Genomic DNA, 18,557 nt, shown 5'->3' on the forward strand with positions numbered 1-18,557 from the left:
AATCCGGAAAATACAGTATGTCAAATGTAGCTGAGATTCTCAAAATATACATACAGATGCAAATAAATAGCCTGTCCTCCTTCGATACAAAATAAAATCATGTTCCTCCAAAGCAGAGTTGAGTTGCTTCTTGGTTATAATGGTAGTCCCTTGGACAAAACCAGTTGAAAACCCCTGTGTTATACAATTGGAACAATTTAAAAAAAAAAAAAAAAAAAAGTTTAAAAATTGTTACTATATTTCAGTAAAAAAAAATAAAAATTTAAATTCTGATTAAATGTATACCGTATTTTCCGGACTATAAGTCGCTCCGGAGTATAAGTCGCACCAGCCATAAAATGCCCCAAAAAGTGAAAAAGCCATATATAAGTCGCTCCGGAGTATAAGTCGCATTTTGAGGGGCAATTTATTCGACAAAATCCCACACCAAAAACAGTCATGAAATAGCAACAACAGGCTAAACAATAGCAACAACAGGCTAAACGATAGGTATGCTAATGTGACAAATACAAACAAAGAGCTGAGAACGGGCCTGACGTAACATATACAGTGATTAAGTACAACTATTACATGAATAACATGTTTATAAAACCATCGGTGTCACTCCAATACATTAAATAGCAACAACAGGCTAAACAATAGGTATGCTAACGTGACAAACACAAACAAAATGCTGAGAACGGGCCAAATAATAATAAATAATAATAATAAATATAAGAGGAGCAAAAATAGAGCAAGTGTACATGCAGCAGACAGTGGACTTGGATATGGTGCTTTAAAGTGTTAATTGCTTTATTTGATGTTTTCTCTATTTTTTATGTTTTGAATATGTTCAAGATAAAGATATAAAAGCATGTGAAGTGATCAACTATACTAAAAATAACATGGGAAGTGGTCAACTATACTTGTAAGTAAGTGATGTCTTAATGATCAAGTAAAAATTTGTGAAAAAAAACATATATAAGTCGCTCCTGAGTATAAGTCGCCCCCCCCACCCAAACTATGAAAAAAAGCGCGACTTATAGTCCGGAAATTACGGTACTTGAAAAGATTATTCCTGTCGCCCATTTATGCTCGTCCGCCGTAATCCACTGGTCCTGTTTTTGTTGTGCTTATCAAGTGTAAAGGCATCACTAAAGGCCCCCACAGCCTTTAACCCTTTGACCCATTTATGAACCAAAGCCATTTTGACTCAATTGGATGTTACCAACATCTCAACTCTCTAAAGCCATAAGACGTGACCTGGCCATCCATCAGTGTCAGCCTATTATTATTATTTTTATTTTTAAACACACATTTTCAGGAGTCCATCTCATCTGCCTCATCTGAATACACAAGTGCAATTAAATTCAGATTCTTTGCAGAGTTCTGAAGGCCCTCATAGTATCTCTGAGTACAAATTGTAGTTGCATCTCTGTTTGTGTTTAGGATTTGGCCTCTGTGTCTTAACTGAGGCCATAATAGCTGTCAGGTAGAGAGAGCGGTGGCCTGTCAAGCACGTGGCAGTGTACAAGTACTGCATTAGCCCTGATCCAGGAGGCCAGCCTTCCTAACATACAGCCCCTACTTGAGACACATCGCGAGAGGGCCTATGAATACTGCATGATGGAGCTTTTATTACACAGGAGCTACAGTGTAAATAAGATCCAGACAATGAGGCACATTTACTGGGGTCGGATCAGGGGGAAGTGATGGGGGTTGCTATGTAACCTTGTCCCCATCTCTCCCGCTGTCACAGGCTTGTAACTCTGTAATTCAAACGGCAGCGTTAAGGCCTGAGGTGGTCAAGGACAGTCTTCTTTAACCAAGCTGTACCATATGTTTATCTATATAACACCCCCCACACTTTTAAAAATGCAATGTGTCTCTTTTACCATGCTTAATTAAGATTCTGATTCTGTCTTCTAGCGTCCTTATACAGTTATTACTGTATCGGTTTTGACAAACAAATTGTTCCACGGCAAGCAATGTTTAATTTACTGTCAGCTCTAATTCAAGCGAAAACTCTCCGTTTAGCTCAATGCATTTCATTTTAAGAGACTTTTATTTTTTTATTCCAAATAAAACAAAGCTTCCTGTTTGTTTTCGGACAAAGTCCTTGCATAAAACCAAAATGTAATTGAGGAGGCAAAATAAACATGTAAACGTGTGCACGCACGCACGCACGCACACTCACACGCACGCACACGCACACGCACACACACACACGCACGCACGCACGCACGCACACACACACACACACACACACACACACACACACACACACACACACACACACACACACACACACACACACACACACACATACATAATGAGAGCATGACTTTCATATTTTGGTTATTTTACTTTCGTGGTAAACCAGATCTCTCGCTATGATAATTTTATACCTCAGCCAACTACAAGCACAATGATAGCCGTTATTAAACGTAAATCCTCCTGACAGCGTAAATTGTGAGTCAAATATAAAGATTATTGTTGTAAATAAAAAATATTTTGCACAGCTCTTGTAATGAAACCATTGCAGTATATGTGCAAGTGGTCATAATGTGATTGGTCTGTTCAGAGACCAATCGACATTCTAAAGACATGATTCAAGCAAAATTAGAACAAATTTTGAACACAGCAACTCAGCCACATGCTTGGTAACTCAGGCTCGAATAATGGGAGGACTCCAGGTAGTTTGTTTGATAGCTTTTTAGGCTTCCACAACCTGCTCATTCAGCATTAACTTTTCTACCCCTGCGATCTAGCCTCAATTAACATCCTCGTTTTAATTACGAGGCAGCAGTCATGCTTAGCTGATATTGATTGTTGTTTAGAACAACACTGAGACATCAACGGGAAAACAAGGACATCAGCCTTTTGTGAAATTGCTCTTTCGTGGAGAACATGACACTACAGTTCAAAAACACTCTTGGGGCTAAAAGAAATAACAGTGTATTCATTCAAGTCAGTTTTGTGTCCATATATTTAGCCATTCCACTTTGATTTATGTGTATGAGTCATCTAAAGGACACCTATTGACTTGCAATAGTTTGAATTCAAACACACACAAGTTGTAGGTGTCTAGCCAAGAAGCAATGTGATACTAGTCTGGATCACTGTTTACAGGTAGGTAACACGCTTAAGTAAACCATGTGATATCTGGACCCAGACCATCTCTCGTCACCTGGCTCCTGTTAGACCATGTGCATTCTTGACAAATGTGTGGTGAGAGGTCTTTAACTATTGTGACTAGTAAACTATTCATGCAGTGTGTAACTAACCCTCTATTCTGGTATTAAGGACTTTAATCATTAAATCATAATAGGGCTGTGCTTCTCTTGCCAACATACTAACCTTGGGACTGTCTGTAATTGCTGCAGTGTAGCCAATTTGACCTTGCTGTGTCTTACTGTCACTCCTGTCTTATTTTAAAGCTCCTTTAAAAGAAGAGCACAAGCAAATATGTGACATGCAGTTTTTATGTGGTCTTCTTTTTTTTTTGTCCTTCTAGAGCTTATCATCTACTCGGCAAGCGTGTCTTAGCTGTTAAGGTGAGACATTCATATGCCTTATATTTTGTTTTTCTTGAGGTTGACGCGATTTTCAGTATTGACTTTTTCAAGTACCTTAAAATTGAAGATGCACACTACCTTAAAATTGAACAAGTAAAGGAAAATGTTAAATGAGCATTTCAGTGGACTTTGTCAAGTATCTTAAAATTGAAGATGCTCACTACCTTAAAATAGAACGATTAAAGGAAAATGCAAAATGAGCATTTCAGTATTGACTTTGTCAGGTACCTTAAAATTGAAGATGCTCATGACCTGAAAATTGGACGAGTAAATGAAAATGCTAAATGAGCATTTCAGTTTATGTTCAAATCAAAGATATTTTTAGAGGAGAAAAAAGGTCAACAAACTTAATTGTAATTGTAACTATTGAAGGGATTTTTTATTTTTTTATTTACCTCAACACGATAGTGAGAGTGACCACTTAAATTTTATTATCCATGTGCAACCAAAGAAATTAGAACTGATTCAGGATGTTCAGAACTGAATGTATTTTTAATTTTTCTTTTTTTTTTCTTTTTTTTCTTTTCTTGGCTGCGCAATGGAACTGGAAAGGTGGGAAACCATCTGTAGAACAATTTGCAGGAATCCTTTGGGTTTTTATTTGTGCCATGTACAAGCACGAAGTGCTCCAACTTTTTTGCCCCTGTTAGATTAGCATCGGCGTAAGCACACAGCTCAAAGTATCATGTCATACCTACTTTTTGTTTGTCTATTGCTCACCTCAGAGGAAAAATAAATTATATTAATATTTATTTATTAATATTTATTTATATTATAAATATTTAATTAATTAATAAATTATCAAGTAAAATGTTTTCCCTCATCAACCTTGACTATGTTTGATACTTGGGGATCCTTGACAAAGACTTTATCTTAAAAAAAAAGATACCTGGGAACTGATTTAAGATGTGGTGGGTGTGGGTGGAATAAACTCTCTTTAATTGTGGTATTTCTATTTTGCATTATTCTAATAGGTGATTCCTCTTGACATCACTGTGGAGCTACAGAAGCAGATCATGTCAGAGTTAGAAATTCTCTACAAGGTTAGTTTCTGTGTAATTCATTTTATTGAACAATTTGATGTCCAGATTATAGGTACATCTAGAACGTTTTTTGTTTAAGTTATTTATTGAACTGTTCCACACGGGAAAATTCCAGTATGCTGCAGCTATAATAATATAATTGAAGAAAATTAAAAACAAAAACAGGCGTTAAAACAATTTAAAGATTTAAAAATAGAATCTACATGAATCTCATTTACGGTTAATTGGTAATTTGTCTTGTTTTTGTTATGCTAGATTTCAAGCCAGACATAACCTAATGTCCTTGAAATGTAACTCGCCTCCATTGTACTCGCGTTCGTCTGTAAACTAAAGGTGCATTCAGTGACCGCTCACAAAGTAGGACGCCTCAAAACTACATAGAAAAAATAATTTATTGCACCAAATAACAATGGCGAATACTTGAATACACTGCGAGATGTATGTGGAAACATTTTATAATTTGATTAATGCAACAAAATCAAAACAGCCATACGGCAACTCAAATTGCAGGGACAGCTACTCTGAGAAACTGGGCATGTGTTTAATCTGCAAGGGCGGTACAGGGGTGGCGTCTCACGTTGTGACATCACACAGTGAGAACCGATCATTTTCTTAGATCTGGTGGGGCTGCTCCTTAGAGAGAAGGAATGAGTAGGATTGCTTCAAGATGAGAGAACGAAAGAAAGCATCACTTAGTGAAGAATTGGCATTAAAACATGCCTAAAAGCTAAAAAAAAAAAAGAATATGTTTTGAATAGAACGATTAAAGGAAAATGATATGTGAGGGGATATGACATGAGTCCTTTTACAGTATGAGATTTTTTTTCCCAATGTCTGGTGTTTTCATTCCTTTCGCAAGGCGTTGGACTATAATGTGCTTTTTATCAGCCAAAACAGCCTTCATTCCACCCTCATGATACATTAGATACAAATTGTTATAATGAAGAGCAACCTCTTTGGAAAATGTTCTCTTAATTACTAGGCTAATCTGGGAAACAATCAAACCTGTCAGATATTTTTATTAGTAATGCATATATAAAAGATAGAAACATTTCCAGACCCCCAAAAAACTTGGCTTGGAAAACCGACATCATTTTTTTTTTAATTTAATTTAGGTCTTCTAATAATATGGGTGATTTGAAGTACTGTTTTTATACTCTGCAATTATTCTTTTTTTCTATTTTTATTGCAGTGTGACTCACCCTACATCATCACTTTCTTCAGTGCTTTTTTTGTGGAGAACAGGATATCCATATGTACAGAATTTATGGATGGTGAGTTTTTCTGTGACATCAACGACTGGTGTTGCTCTGACCTGTCCTCCATGTCTCTCCCATGTATCCATTTACACATCTGCTGATCAAAAGAATGTCACGGTGTTGTGAGCTGCTTAGCATGCCAGTGTGCTAAAAGCTACAAGGGTGTAACAAATCTGACTTGAGTGGAATTTGAAGTGCGTGTGTGTGTGTGTGTGTTTTGTGTGAGTGTGTACGCGCGTGCACTCCCATTTCAATCAGTGTGAGATGTGTTAGTAGTTGTGTGTCAACTCTGTTAATGCATTGAATCCCCTGTTTCACACTTTTGCCAAACTGTCAACAAAGTATATCTAACAGCTTGGCATTTGTTTTAAACGTTGATAGTTAATAATTTTCCTCTCTTCAAAAAGCAGATAGTTTTTTTTTTATTCCCTGAATCTTTTGTTTCTATTTAAAAATAGGCAATTTTTAATTTTCCAGATGGAAAAAAAAACTGGATTTTAAGCAATACAATAACTTTTTGTATACTGAATACACAATTGTGAGTGATTTTTGGGGGAAATTTGTGACCCAGTCAGACATTTATTCATTTTCCACTGTTTTTAATAAGCAGTAAATGACCTTTCAGTAAATTACCTTTGATTCATTGTGGATGACGACACATAAGGGTGATCAAAAACTAATTGTTGAAAATTCTGAAAATATTTTGTTTGCATGCGATGTGATTCTGTTCAAAGTGCATCTTACATTTGTCAATGTAAAAAGCTTATTCTCTTGAAGGAGCTATATTATGCTTTCACACTTCCAGAGACACAACTACGGCATTTGTATGGCAAACATTAAAAAGCCAGGTTTCCATAATTTGTCATCAATTAATTATAATCAAGTGATTGTTTTTGGATAAATGAAATAACTGTTTATCCCAATACAGGTGGTTCACTTGACGTGTATAAAAGGATTCCAGAGCATGTCCTGGGAAGGATTGCTGTGGCAGTAAGTTATAGCACACAACATGGAAACAGTTGGCCAACAGAGGAGATTTCCAACCTGAAATGGTGCATCGCTACCTTTTGATGGCGATTTAGAATTACCACCCCTCAAAGTGATCAAAATTTAAAGCGCCAGCGCGTCAATCCCTCTTGATGGAAAGAAAATGCATCTAATGGCATAACGCGACCTTGGCACTGAATGTTTCGATCGTAGTCAACTTCTTACGTTGTTCTTGGCATTTACTGAGCTAAGACTTTTTAAATAGAAAGGGGTGACCGACTCACAATTTTTTAACCAAATGTACAAGATAAATGGGGATTGAATACATGAAACTTGTTTGATAAAAGCAGATTAGAAGAAAGAAAACACGTGTGAAAAGATTAATTAGCCTCGATATAGTGCAGTCCTGACCACAGGCTATGTGCCTGAAGGATCAACTCTTCTTTTTTTTTTTTTTCTTTTAATCCTCCATTATACAGTACCTTGCCCTTTAATAGTAATGGCCTTGATGTTATGTGAATGTCCTCTTTGAAAAATCATTACCATTTTCTGGTCGCTCATCCTCTACTCTGTCTCCCTCCTCAAACTTTGTCTTTAATCAATGACATCTATTAAGTCTGTGTTAAATCAGTAATTTACGACTTTCCCTTCTGTTTACCATCACCTTTAATTATCACGTGAAAGGCATCTAAGAGGGCCGAAGTATAAAGCTCTAACTTCATTCGTACCACTTTAGGCTTCTTGACCAAAGATACTTTTTTTTTACTTTATGGATGGTCAAAAAGCTTCAGAAAAAGCTCCCACTGCTGGTTGTTGCATTACTTTTTACAAGTGTACTTTTCCGACTCTGTGCTGTTGTACTAACTGCACTTTCTAATGGCGTTCAGGAGAGACGCTATTCAGCTCAATTAATTCTCAGTATCTGCACTTGGGTAGTAACTAATTCAAGGTTTACAGAGCCAAAAGTTTGACTAATGAAAGAATGGTAATCGCAAGGTCTACACACAAATGAAAAACTTTTTTTCTGTCATTTTGTCTTGAATCATTGACTTATTTTTATCGACTGCCTGAATGACAAGTCCTCTTGTCATCATGGCCAATTAATGACATTCCCCGTCTACAAAAGGGACTCACTTGAGATGAGACTACAGATCAAAACAATCCCACTTATGAGCCTGTACTTACAAGCATTTCATAGAATAGCTGACAAAATTAATACACTATTGCAATTTATTACTTGATTATTTGAAAAGGAGTGAAGTTGAATGACGTTGAAATTTCTTAATTAGGATCTTTTTCTTTTTTCTGGGCAGGTTGTGAAAGGCCTAACATATCTGTGGAGCTTAAAGATTCTTCACAGAGGTGAGTGAACCTTGGTTTGGGCTTTGTGTTAGTAAAAGGATCCAAGTTGATAAAGATCAGTGTCAGATTGCTGATGTTGCAGTTGTATCATGCAGTTTGTTTCTGCAGATGTCAAGCCCTCCAATATGCTGGTGAACACCCGAGGACAAGTCAAGCTATGCGACTTCGGTGTCAGCACTCAGGTAAACTCGTTTGTTGAATGTTAGGTTGATGGTTGGAAGATACACTTTTCTATTGCGTGCAGTGCTTTGTGCCTTTGGTCAAGTTGTCAATCAATGCATTCATTTTACAACCAGTGCTTTCCCAAGGGTCTTTCTCATGCGTTCACATTACCCCCCATGCCATTGTTCTACAGTACACCCTTCAAAAATATCTCGTTATAATTATGACCACATCCACAACTGCGAAGCCTCATTGATATGCATTCAAAAGAGGTAGTGAAAGCATGGGTGACTGACAATACCCTTGTCATTGTGTTTCTTCTCAGTATGTGCCTTTGGAGAATGTTGCAATGTGTGTTTGTAATGGCAGTATTTGGGACATTTATCTGAACATCAAACCTGAATATTTAGATTTTTTTTAATAGACAAAAAAAGTCTTGAAACTGCTATTTTTTAACCTCAAATGAAGGTTCCAACATCATACACCTACAAAATAACACTGGATAACAGCTATAAGGTATTTCATTCAGTATCTGTTTTACTCTTTACAGTTGGTGAATTCAATTGCCAAAACATATGTGGGAACAAATGCATACATGGCGGTAAGTGGACATAAGCTATCATGGCTTTTGTCTGACTGAGAAACCATGTCCATGACCGATTTTTTTTTTCTTACACAGCCAGAACGGATATCCGGCGAACAGTACGGTATCCATGCAGATGTCTGGAGCGTTGGAATCTCTTTCATGGAGGTATGATGATAAATTGTCAGATTTTATGAGATTAGATTCATAGGTGTGTTTGTGCATGCGTGTGTCTTGTGAGAGCTGAAGATGATGCAGTGAAGCAGTGTTCATTGTTCCCGAGGGTCTTGCTAAAGTGCCTGATTGACAATGTGTTTTCAAATATAATTTAAATTTTAGTATCCCACTCCTGTCACTTGCCTGCCCACTCAGGCTATCGATTTTCAATCCGTTTCTGGCTACAGTAGAACAAATGATTTGCTCTTCTGCCTCAGCTTTTTGTGTCAATATTGTTTAATATCATTAAAAGTGAAACAATAAGACAGCTCACACAAAATGAGCCAAGTCAAAATTATTGACAGGAACTCTCTGTGATTGTTTAACCCCGTTTTACCTGTCTCCTTTTATTCAGTTCATCTTCGCGAGGTATTGAGCGACATGAAATGACTTGCATGCCTAATCGATTTAGATTGAGCTTCCTCCATCATGATCATGTTTCAATCAATAAAACCCGTTTTGGACTTGTAACTTGTTGTGACACCCGTCACAAATCCCCCTACAACACATGTGTCAAAGTAAAGGCCCAGGGGCCAGATACGGCCCGCCAAATCATTTTAGGTGGCCCGTGAAGAAATTGTGCATCGAATTCATATGTCAATTCCAAAATTTCAGTTCAAACATCCAACCAACCATCCATGATCTCCTTCCCATTTATTCTGTTCATGGTCAAGGGGGGGGGTTTTCTTGAATACTAAAATATATTCACTTACATTTTGTACTCATTTCCACACAGCTGGCCCTCGGAATGTTTCCCTATCCACAGGTAAGTTTTTAATTTCATTTTTAATTTCTAGTCAAAAAGGTACAAAATAAATAAAAAGACATGAATAATACACGGTATGTTATGAAATATACGTATAAAAATACATAAAAGCCATTTTAATGTATTTGTATTAAATTCCATGTCCTTGTGATAAAGTTTGTATTTTAAGAAGTAATTGTGCAGTATTTATACCACAAAGGTACAGTTTCTGATACTTCCAAGCATAATACAAGCACACTGGTATTAATCCACACATACATTCAGTTGTTTGAAATCCTTCAATAGGGAAAGATTTAATATTAAAATGATCGACTTACCTGACTGTGCTTTTATGGTCTTCAGGTAATGTACTAAATTATACAAAGACAGTCAAACTAATCTTAAACTGAACTCTGTATATACAATGCATGAAACTGACTTTGTTAGTCACTTTTCACGGGAATAATAAAGGATTCCAAGGTTTCATTAGATGTCCTCTTGAAAGCCAATAATAAAGGATTCCAAGGTTTCATTAGATGTCCTCTTGAAAGCCAGGATGAAGAGGTTTGTGTCAACTAGATTGTTCTTTAGTTTTGGGTTGTTGTTTGTTGCTTTTTTTTTTTTTAAATTGATGCACGCTGTCTTTTATTTGAGTGCAGCATTTTCTCTCATTGCATTACCTTAAGTCCTGCTCAGATGTAATTGCCGACCACAGAAGTGACTTCCCAATCTCATCAAGTCTTAATTAGCCCTTCAAATGGGTTTATCTCACTAATCTCTAGTTGAGCAATCTGATTCTGGTTACCTCAGCTTCCATCTCGGGCCTATGCACGAAATGAGAGCCTGTGGTTTCTATCTACAGTGCAGTGTTTCAGCTATGCTTTGAGTTTACGTACTTTCAGGGCTTTTCAAGGCACCCAAGGTCACGCAGTTTTTGGAAGACGTTTTTTTTTTCCTGTATTGATTGCTTTTGCTTTACTTAATATTCATATATATAGTTTATTATGTTATAATAATATTAATGACTCCCCAAAAAATCTTGTGCTCATTTCCTCTCACCTTTGCTTTTGCTTTTCTAAATATTCATATATATTTTATTATGTTATATTAATATTAATCATACACTGTTTGACTCCAAAATAATTATTGTGCCCATTTTCTCTCACTTGTCTCCGGTGAATCAAAAATCACTCATTTGCCTACACCTGGTTCCGAATGCAGATGCAAGGCTTCTCACTGAGCCACGCATACAACAATACATCACCATAATTGACCTTTCACGGAAGATCCGCCCCGCCACCCACCCCCTCTCACTTGGCTCTTCCGGGTCTGTCATTTGAATGTTTATGGAACAATACAAGCGCAATATCTTTGAGATCGAGGCTGAAGGGCTATAATATGCAGTGGAAAGATGAAGTTTTAAGATGAAGATGAAGTTTTAAGACTGGCTTTTGAGAAGGAAGGAGGTAGGCAAGAAAGGGAGTGGGGGAAGGAAGGAAGGAAGGAAGGAAGGAAGGAAGGAAGGAAGGAAGGAAGGAAGGAAGGAAGGAAGGAAGGAAGGAAGGAAGGAAGGAAGGACCCTGTTGTTGGGTTCTTCTGCAATGCCTTGCTTTACTCATTTTTACACAGTAGGTCGTATGATAGCTGTTGTCCATTTAAACTGTAAATGCATGCTTCTTCAATTCACTTTGTAAACATGTTTTTAAAGTGCTTTATAATAAATAGACATATAGATGAGTTATTATTATTTATTATAAAGCACTATATAATAAATAATAGATGAGTTGTTATAATTATTATTATTATTATTAACTGTAAAGCCATGGTGCGGACCTTGTCATATCTGGTTCTTGGTCTTTTTTTAATTTTTTTTTTTTAAGTGAAGCAATACGTAAAAGCTCCAAAAGTCTTAGTGTCTTAGTGTCATGCAGCTTTTAATCTCTTAATTTTTCTCAGCCTCCATATGGTACTGCTGACCGATCACCTGCAGGCTGTTGCCGAGTGGTCTGGCAAGAGGACTTGGATCTAGCAAGGCACAGCTATAGCCAAAGTCCTCAGGCCTAAACTGTCATTTTTACAGACGTTGGGACAGCTGTTTATAAATCCCCCCCCACTACACTTTCTCAGAAAGCATTTTAATACAGACCGAGAAATGATTTTTTTTTTGTCTGTATTGTAGTCTAGTGAAAGATAACATGATGCATGTTATTGTGCTCACAGTAATAATAATAATAATCATGATACATTTTATTTATAAGGCGCCTTTCAAGACACTCAAGGTCGTCGTATAGTAGTAGATCGTAATGTGTGAATACTTCTTTGTCATGATCAAAGATCTTTGTCAGGAGTTAATTGAGGTCTTTCTCCAATGGCCCAAAAGTATTCGAAGACACTCGATCTGATGTGCCAGCAGCACATTTGATTCCGACTGACATGTCTGTTTGTATGCTAAATGGGATTTTTATTTTTCACTTTGCTGTTTTACTGCAAAACACAAGGCCGTGTTTGTGAACGTTTTGACTTGCTCCAGCTATCCAGAGCAAGGTCTTAATTCATCATAGTCCTATAATGCTGTAGTGTGTATGAAAGGTCGTATAGAAGACAAGACCGTGTACAAACAGAGCACACAGGGACGCGAGGAAATGTCTGAAACATTTAAGCGTGACAAAAATGCAAAATGTCCTGTTTTAGATCAACTTAACGTTTATGTTCAAATTCAAATGATAAGCAAACTCCATGTCAAGAAAGATATGCAGAAGATCAATTTTGATATGTGGTTAGGCTTCCCCGTACAAAAATAAGTGCTTGGTTATGCTTGAATTGGTTTGTGTTCCACAATACAATTTCAACCTCTGAAGCAGTATGCAATTTGGTCCAAGTAATTATTTCAGGGCAAATTACTTTTACATTGTTGCCTTTAATGTGTCTGAATCAGGCAAAAGTGGATATGGAGGCAGTTTAAGAGTCTCTTGATATTTACAGTGTGTGGGAACCTGTATTTAATTGAGTGAATCAATAAGTGCTGGAATATACTGTCAAAAAAGTTGCATTATGAGCATTTTTTTAGGAAACGTCATTAGATTAGACACACATTAGGAAAGCCTTGATGTTGGAACAGCCATCAATTGGTAGAACAAAATCTAAACTTTTTTCCTAGAAAGGTTTTTGTGGAACTGATCCTCGGGTATTTACTGTAAATTCTCACTGGTGTGTGCTCAAGCCAATCAATAAAAGACTTTCGAGCTGTCTTGTGGAATCTTGCTGTTCTAGAGTTTCATTAATTTATGGTGTCGTCTGTTTGACATGTCCTGTTTTTTTGGCGTTCCTTTGCGAAAGCCAAAAGATGAAAGTGAACGTTTTGTTTTGCTCCAGATGCAGTTACCAATAGTCGTCTTTTCATCTCGCAAATTCCCCAACAGTTATTGTTGAGTAAAATTGCAGAAAAATGAGTTGTTATATGTTAATTGTATGTCGACGATGGTTCATGATACGCTCCGTTTCAATTGCTTTGCTGCCATCTTGTGGCATATGTATGTAATGACTAACTCCTTTTGTGGGCACTCAATTATTTGTGGGTTCTCACTATTAATGGCAAGTAGGGGTGTCCGTATTCGATATTGATATGAGCTGTGGCCCAATTTGAGTTTTTCACGAAAATGCAGAGCTGGAACAGATATTGTATATCTCTTCGCACAGGATCTCACAATGTCTTGTGAAAGTAAAAATCCACTTGTTCATAACCCCTTTGCAACCTGTAAAAATATCAATGACTATTTTCTGTTAGGCATTCTATTACATCTTTCACTGAGTAATATAAAGATACAGTATTTAAATAATGAAGCCTGGATTGAGAAAATAAGACCGAGTTGTTTCAAAAAAACAAAACTCACTGTGGTGACCACTAATGGGACAAACCGAAAGTCACAACAACATTGAGCGTCCACATTGAGAATCTTTTGTGCTCTCTGACTTGACTCTTAAGAATTAATAATTCGGCGTTTTTTTTTTTGTTTTGTTTTTTATGGTCAACTCGCTACTCTGTATATTTTTTTTCCATTATTCCTTTTGGAAAAAATATATTCTGATTCCAGACAAATCGGAGACCAGCATCTTGAATCGACTTCAAGTTCCACTGTGTTATAGATTAGAACTTGGTGCTTGCTCACTTTGACATCTGGTCATGCCGATTGTAGCAATTATTGTACATCTCAGTACCTCGAGATAACCTGCAGGGCAAGAATAAAATGGTACTCTGAGAATTCACATTAGTGGATCTTTTATGCCCATTCTCCCAAATGAGAGCAAGGCCATTAACAATTGTGTGTTTTCATTATGTAAATGGTGTTACGCATACCCACAAATTGCCACCAGGAAAGCAATAATTTTCTCCTAGTGATCATAATGTGTCCAAGTGGATCGTCTTGATTATGATATGCTAATTACATATTGCCGTATCTCTTGTTTGTGTTACAGATCCAGAAAAACCAAGGATCACTAATGGTAAGTTCTATTTTTCTTTGCAAACTCTTAGTCTGGTCTCATGTTCTCACATTTCACAGGAGTTGCAGTAAAATATTTGTTCAGGCTCAAAATGCTGGTATTGTTGCGAAAAAAAAATAATAATATAGGAGCTAAGGATGGCTTTGTCTGACTTTCCTGCATTTGATTTATTTGCAAAGACGAATCACAACACGGCTTTCCATATTGCCCTGAAAATCCCTATCAACTAACGTGAAATTCATCTCCTCTTTCAGCCTCTTCAGTTACTGCAATGCATTGTTGATGAGGTGAGTCGTTGTCTTTCCGTGCTTTTGCATCTAAAGTCAGTCCTAATGGACCAGAAAGCTTATATTTTGTTTCCTAATGAAGCAAACCACTCGGGCAGCTTATCTCCCCGCTCGCTCAGCCTTTCACCCAAAGCAACCGCCTTAGGCTATACAATACAATATATATACATTTGTACTGTATGACGGACCCTTCGTTCGTTAAGTGTTATGCACAACACTGCTGTTTTGCATTCTAAAGTTGCACCAAAGTAGATAAAAAAATATTTTGAAACAGAAACCCTTGCACAAGCAAATAGTGCCAGTTAAGTTTGCTGACCGTCCAAGTGGCAAAGGACATATCCAGACTTGGATATTTATTTATTTGGTTCATGTAGGAAGGATTTAACCTGATGCGCATTCCACCTTGTGTGTGTAGTCTGACAAGATGGACACAGAGTTGGAACGCCTTTACTGTATGTACAAGGAGGAGCATTAAAACATGCCCTTGTGCTGCGCGACCAGTTGAAATTTTTACAAGCACACTCGTGCTGGGGGGAAGAAAGTCGACCTACTCGATTCCATCAACCACAAAATTTGTCGAAACAAAATGTTTGGTTTATTAATTATTATTATATTTTAATAATTTGGCGGGTGTTCAGAACCAACGATTGTTGCTGCAACAATATTCGTCTGTCCACCACTGCATGGCAGTAGGATAAAAGTTTGTTTTTTACTTATTAGCAGATGTAATATACTAAGCTATCCCTAGTTAGACCACATTCTGTGACGTATGTAGAATCCATACTTTGTTGTACTTATTTGGAGGGGCGATGGGTACTCCCAGATTAATCAATGGACTAGTTTGGATTGTGTTCATTATGTCTCCAGTACTAATAGCCTTTTGGTTTTCTTTTGTTCAGACAAATTATGTAGGTCTTACCTTAAAACCCTTTTCCGACAGTTTCTGTGGCAACTTAAGGTAAGACCTACATAATTTGTCTGAACAAAAGAAAACCAAAAGGCAATCAATGGAATAAGCGGTAGGATAATTACCGTAATTTCCGGACTATAAATCGCGTTTTTTTTCATGGTCTGGGTGGGGGGCGACTTATACTCAGGAGCGACTTGTATGTTTTTTTTCCATCCATCCATCCATCTTCTTCCGCTTATCCGGGGTCGGGTCGCGGGGGCAACAGCTTCAGGAGGGACTCCCAGACTTCCCTCTCCCCAGCCACTTCATCCAGCTCATCCCGGGGGATCCCAAGGCGTTCCCAGGCCAGCTGAGAGACATAGTCTCTCCAGCGCGTCCTGGGTCGTCCCCGGGGTCTCCTACCGGTGGGACATGCCCGGAACACCTCCCCAGGGAGGCGTCCAGGAGGCATCCTGATAAGATGCCCGAGCCACCTCATCTGGCTCCTCTCAACGTGGAGGAGTAGCGACTCTACTCCGAGTCTCTCCCGGATGACCGAGCTTCTCACCCTATCTCTAAGGGAGAGCCCGGACATCCTGCGGAGAAAACTCATTTCGGCCGCTTGTATCCGAGATCTCGTTCTTTCGGTCACGACCCATAGCTCGTGACCATAGGTGAGGGTAGGAGCGTAAATCGACCGGTAAATTGAGAGCTTTGCCTTTTGGCTCAGCTCTCTCTTCACCACAACGGACCGGTACAGGGTCCGCATTACTGCCGACGCTGCACCGATCCGCCTGTCGATCTCACGCTCCATCCTCCCCTCACTCGTGAACAAGACTCCAAGATACTTGAACTCCTCCACTTGGGGCAGGATCTCATCCCCGATCCGGAGAGGGCATTCCACCCTTTTCCGATCGAGGACCATGGACTCGGATTTGGAGGTGCTGACCCTCATCCCGACCGCTTCACACTCGGCTGCGAACCGTTCCAGCGAGAGCTGGAGATCACGGCCTGAAGAAGCCAACAGCACCACGTCATCTGCAAAAAGCAGAGACGCGATGCTGAGGTCCCCAAACCGGACCCCCTCAACGCCTCGGCTGCGCCTAGAAATTCTGTCCATAAAAATTATGAACAGAATCGGTGACAAAGGGCAGCCTTGGCGGAGTCCAACCCTCACTGGGAACGAATCCGACTTACTGCCGGAAATGCGGACCAGACTCTGGCATCGGTGATACAGGGACCGAACCGCCCTTATCAGTTGGCTCGGCACCCCGTACTCCCGAAGCACCCTCCACAGAACCTCCCGAGGGACACGGTCGAACGCCTTCTCCAAGTCCACAAAACACATGTGGACTGGTTGGGCAAACTCCCATGCACCCTCGAGGATCCTGCCGAGGGTGTAGAGCTGGTCCACTGTTCCACGGCCAGGACGAAAGCCACACTGCTCCTCCTGAATCCGAGGTTCGACCTCCCGACGGACCCTCCTCTCCAGCACCCCTGAATAGACCTTACCAGGGAGGCTGAGGAGTGTGATTCCCCTGTAATTGGAACACACCCTCCGGTCCCCCTTCTTAAAGAGGGGAACCACCACCCCAGTCTGCCAATCCAGAGGCACTGTCCCCGATGTCCACGCAACGTTGTAGAGGCGTGTCAGCCATGACAGCCCCACAACATCCAGAGCCTTTAAGAACTCCGGGCGGATCTCATCCACCCCCGGGGCCTTGCCACCGAGGAGTTTTTTAACTACCTCAGTGACTTCGACCCCAGAGATTGGAGAATCCGCCTCAGAGTCTCTAGGCCCTGCTTCCTCAATGGAAGGCGTGTAGGTGGAATTGAGGAGGTCTTCGAAGTATTCTCCCCACCGACTCACGACGTCCCGAGTCGAGGTCAGCAGCACGCCATCCCCACTGTAAACAGTGTTGACGTTGCACTGCTTCCCCCTCCTGAGACGCCGGATGGTGGACCAGAATTTCCTCGAAGCCGTCCGAAAGTCATTCTCCATGGCCTCACCGAACTCCTCCCACGCCCGGGTTTTTGCCTCAGCAACCGCCGAAGCCGCGTTCCGCTTGGCCATCCGGTACCTGTCAGCTGCCTCCGGAGTCCCGCAGGCCAAAACGGCCCGATAGGACTCCTTCTTCAGCTTGACGGCATCCCTTACCGCCGGTGTCCACCAGCGGGTTCGGGGGTTGCCGCCACGACAGGCACCAACGACCTTACGGCCACAGCTCCGATCGGCCGCCTCAACAATGGAGGCGCGGAACATGGTCCACTCAGACTCAATGTCCCCCGCCTCCCCCGGGACGTGGGAAAAGCTCTGCCGGAGGTGGGAGTTGAAGCTCTTCCTGACAGGAGATTCTGCCAGACGTTCCCAGCAGACCCTCACAGAGCGTTTGGGTCTGCCAGGTCGGACCGGCATCTTCCCCCACCATCGGAGCCAACCCACCACCAGGTGGTGATCAGTTGACAGCTCCGCCCCTCTCTTCACCCGAGTGTCCAAAACATGCGGCCGCAAATCCGATGACACGACTACAAAGTCGATCATCGAACTGCGGCCTAGGGTGTCCTGGTGCCAAGTGCACACATGGACACCCTTATGTTTGAACATGGTGTTCATTATTGAAAATCCGTGTCGAGCACAGAAGTCCAACAATAGAACACCGCTCGGGTTCAGATCAGGGGGGCCGTTCCTCCCAATCACGCCCTTCCAGGTCTCACTGTCATTGCCCACGTGAGCATTGAAGTCACCCAGTAGAACGATAGAGTCCCCAGAAGGAGCGCTCTCCAGCACTTCCTCCAGGGACCCCAAGAAGGGTGGGTACTCTGAGCTGCTGTTTGGTGCATAGACACAAACAACAGTCAGGACCCGTCCCCCCACCCGAAGGCGGAGGGAGGCTACCCTCTCGTTCACCGGGGTGAACCCCAATGTGCAGGCGCCCAGCCGGGGGGCAATAAGTATACCCACACCTG

The 18,557-nt window shown here is 40.3% G+C and overlaps 1 protein-coding gene across 2 annotated transcripts in view; it reads left to right on the forward strand.

Annotated features, from left to right (window-relative positions):
* Nucleotides 1-18,557, forward strand: part of map2k5 (mitogen-activated protein kinase kinase 5) — a 46,419-nt gene that overhangs the window by 9,409 nt on the left and 18,453 nt on the right. For both annotated transcript variants that reach the window (XM_049717734.2, XM_049717735.2), the window contains exons 9-19: nucleotides 3,497-3,536; nucleotides 4,532-4,600; nucleotides 5,793-5,874; nucleotides 6,788-6,849; nucleotides 8,160-8,208; nucleotides 8,317-8,390; nucleotides 8,921-8,971; nucleotides 9,050-9,121; nucleotides 9,906-9,935; nucleotides 14,388-14,414; nucleotides 14,669-14,701. In XM_049717734.2, coding sequence (XP_049573691.1) covers nucleotides 3,497-3,536; nucleotides 4,532-4,600; nucleotides 5,793-5,874; nucleotides 6,788-6,849; nucleotides 8,160-8,208; nucleotides 8,317-8,390; nucleotides 8,921-8,971; nucleotides 9,050-9,121; nucleotides 9,906-9,935; nucleotides 14,388-14,414; nucleotides 14,669-14,701 — 589 coding nt within the window. The remainder of the gene's footprint in view (nucleotides 1-3,496; nucleotides 3,537-4,531; nucleotides 4,601-5,792; nucleotides 5,875-6,787; nucleotides 6,850-8,159; nucleotides 8,209-8,316; nucleotides 8,391-8,920; nucleotides 8,972-9,049; nucleotides 9,122-9,905; nucleotides 9,936-14,387; nucleotides 14,415-14,668; nucleotides 14,702-18,557) is intronic.

Source organism: Syngnathus scovelli, chromosome 4, assembly GCF_024217435.2.
Source record: "Syngnathus scovelli strain Florida chromosome 4, RoL_Ssco_1.2, whole genome shotgun sequence".
NCBI lineage: Eukaryota > Metazoa > Chordata > Actinopteri > Syngnathiformes > Syngnathidae > Syngnathus > Syngnathus scovelli.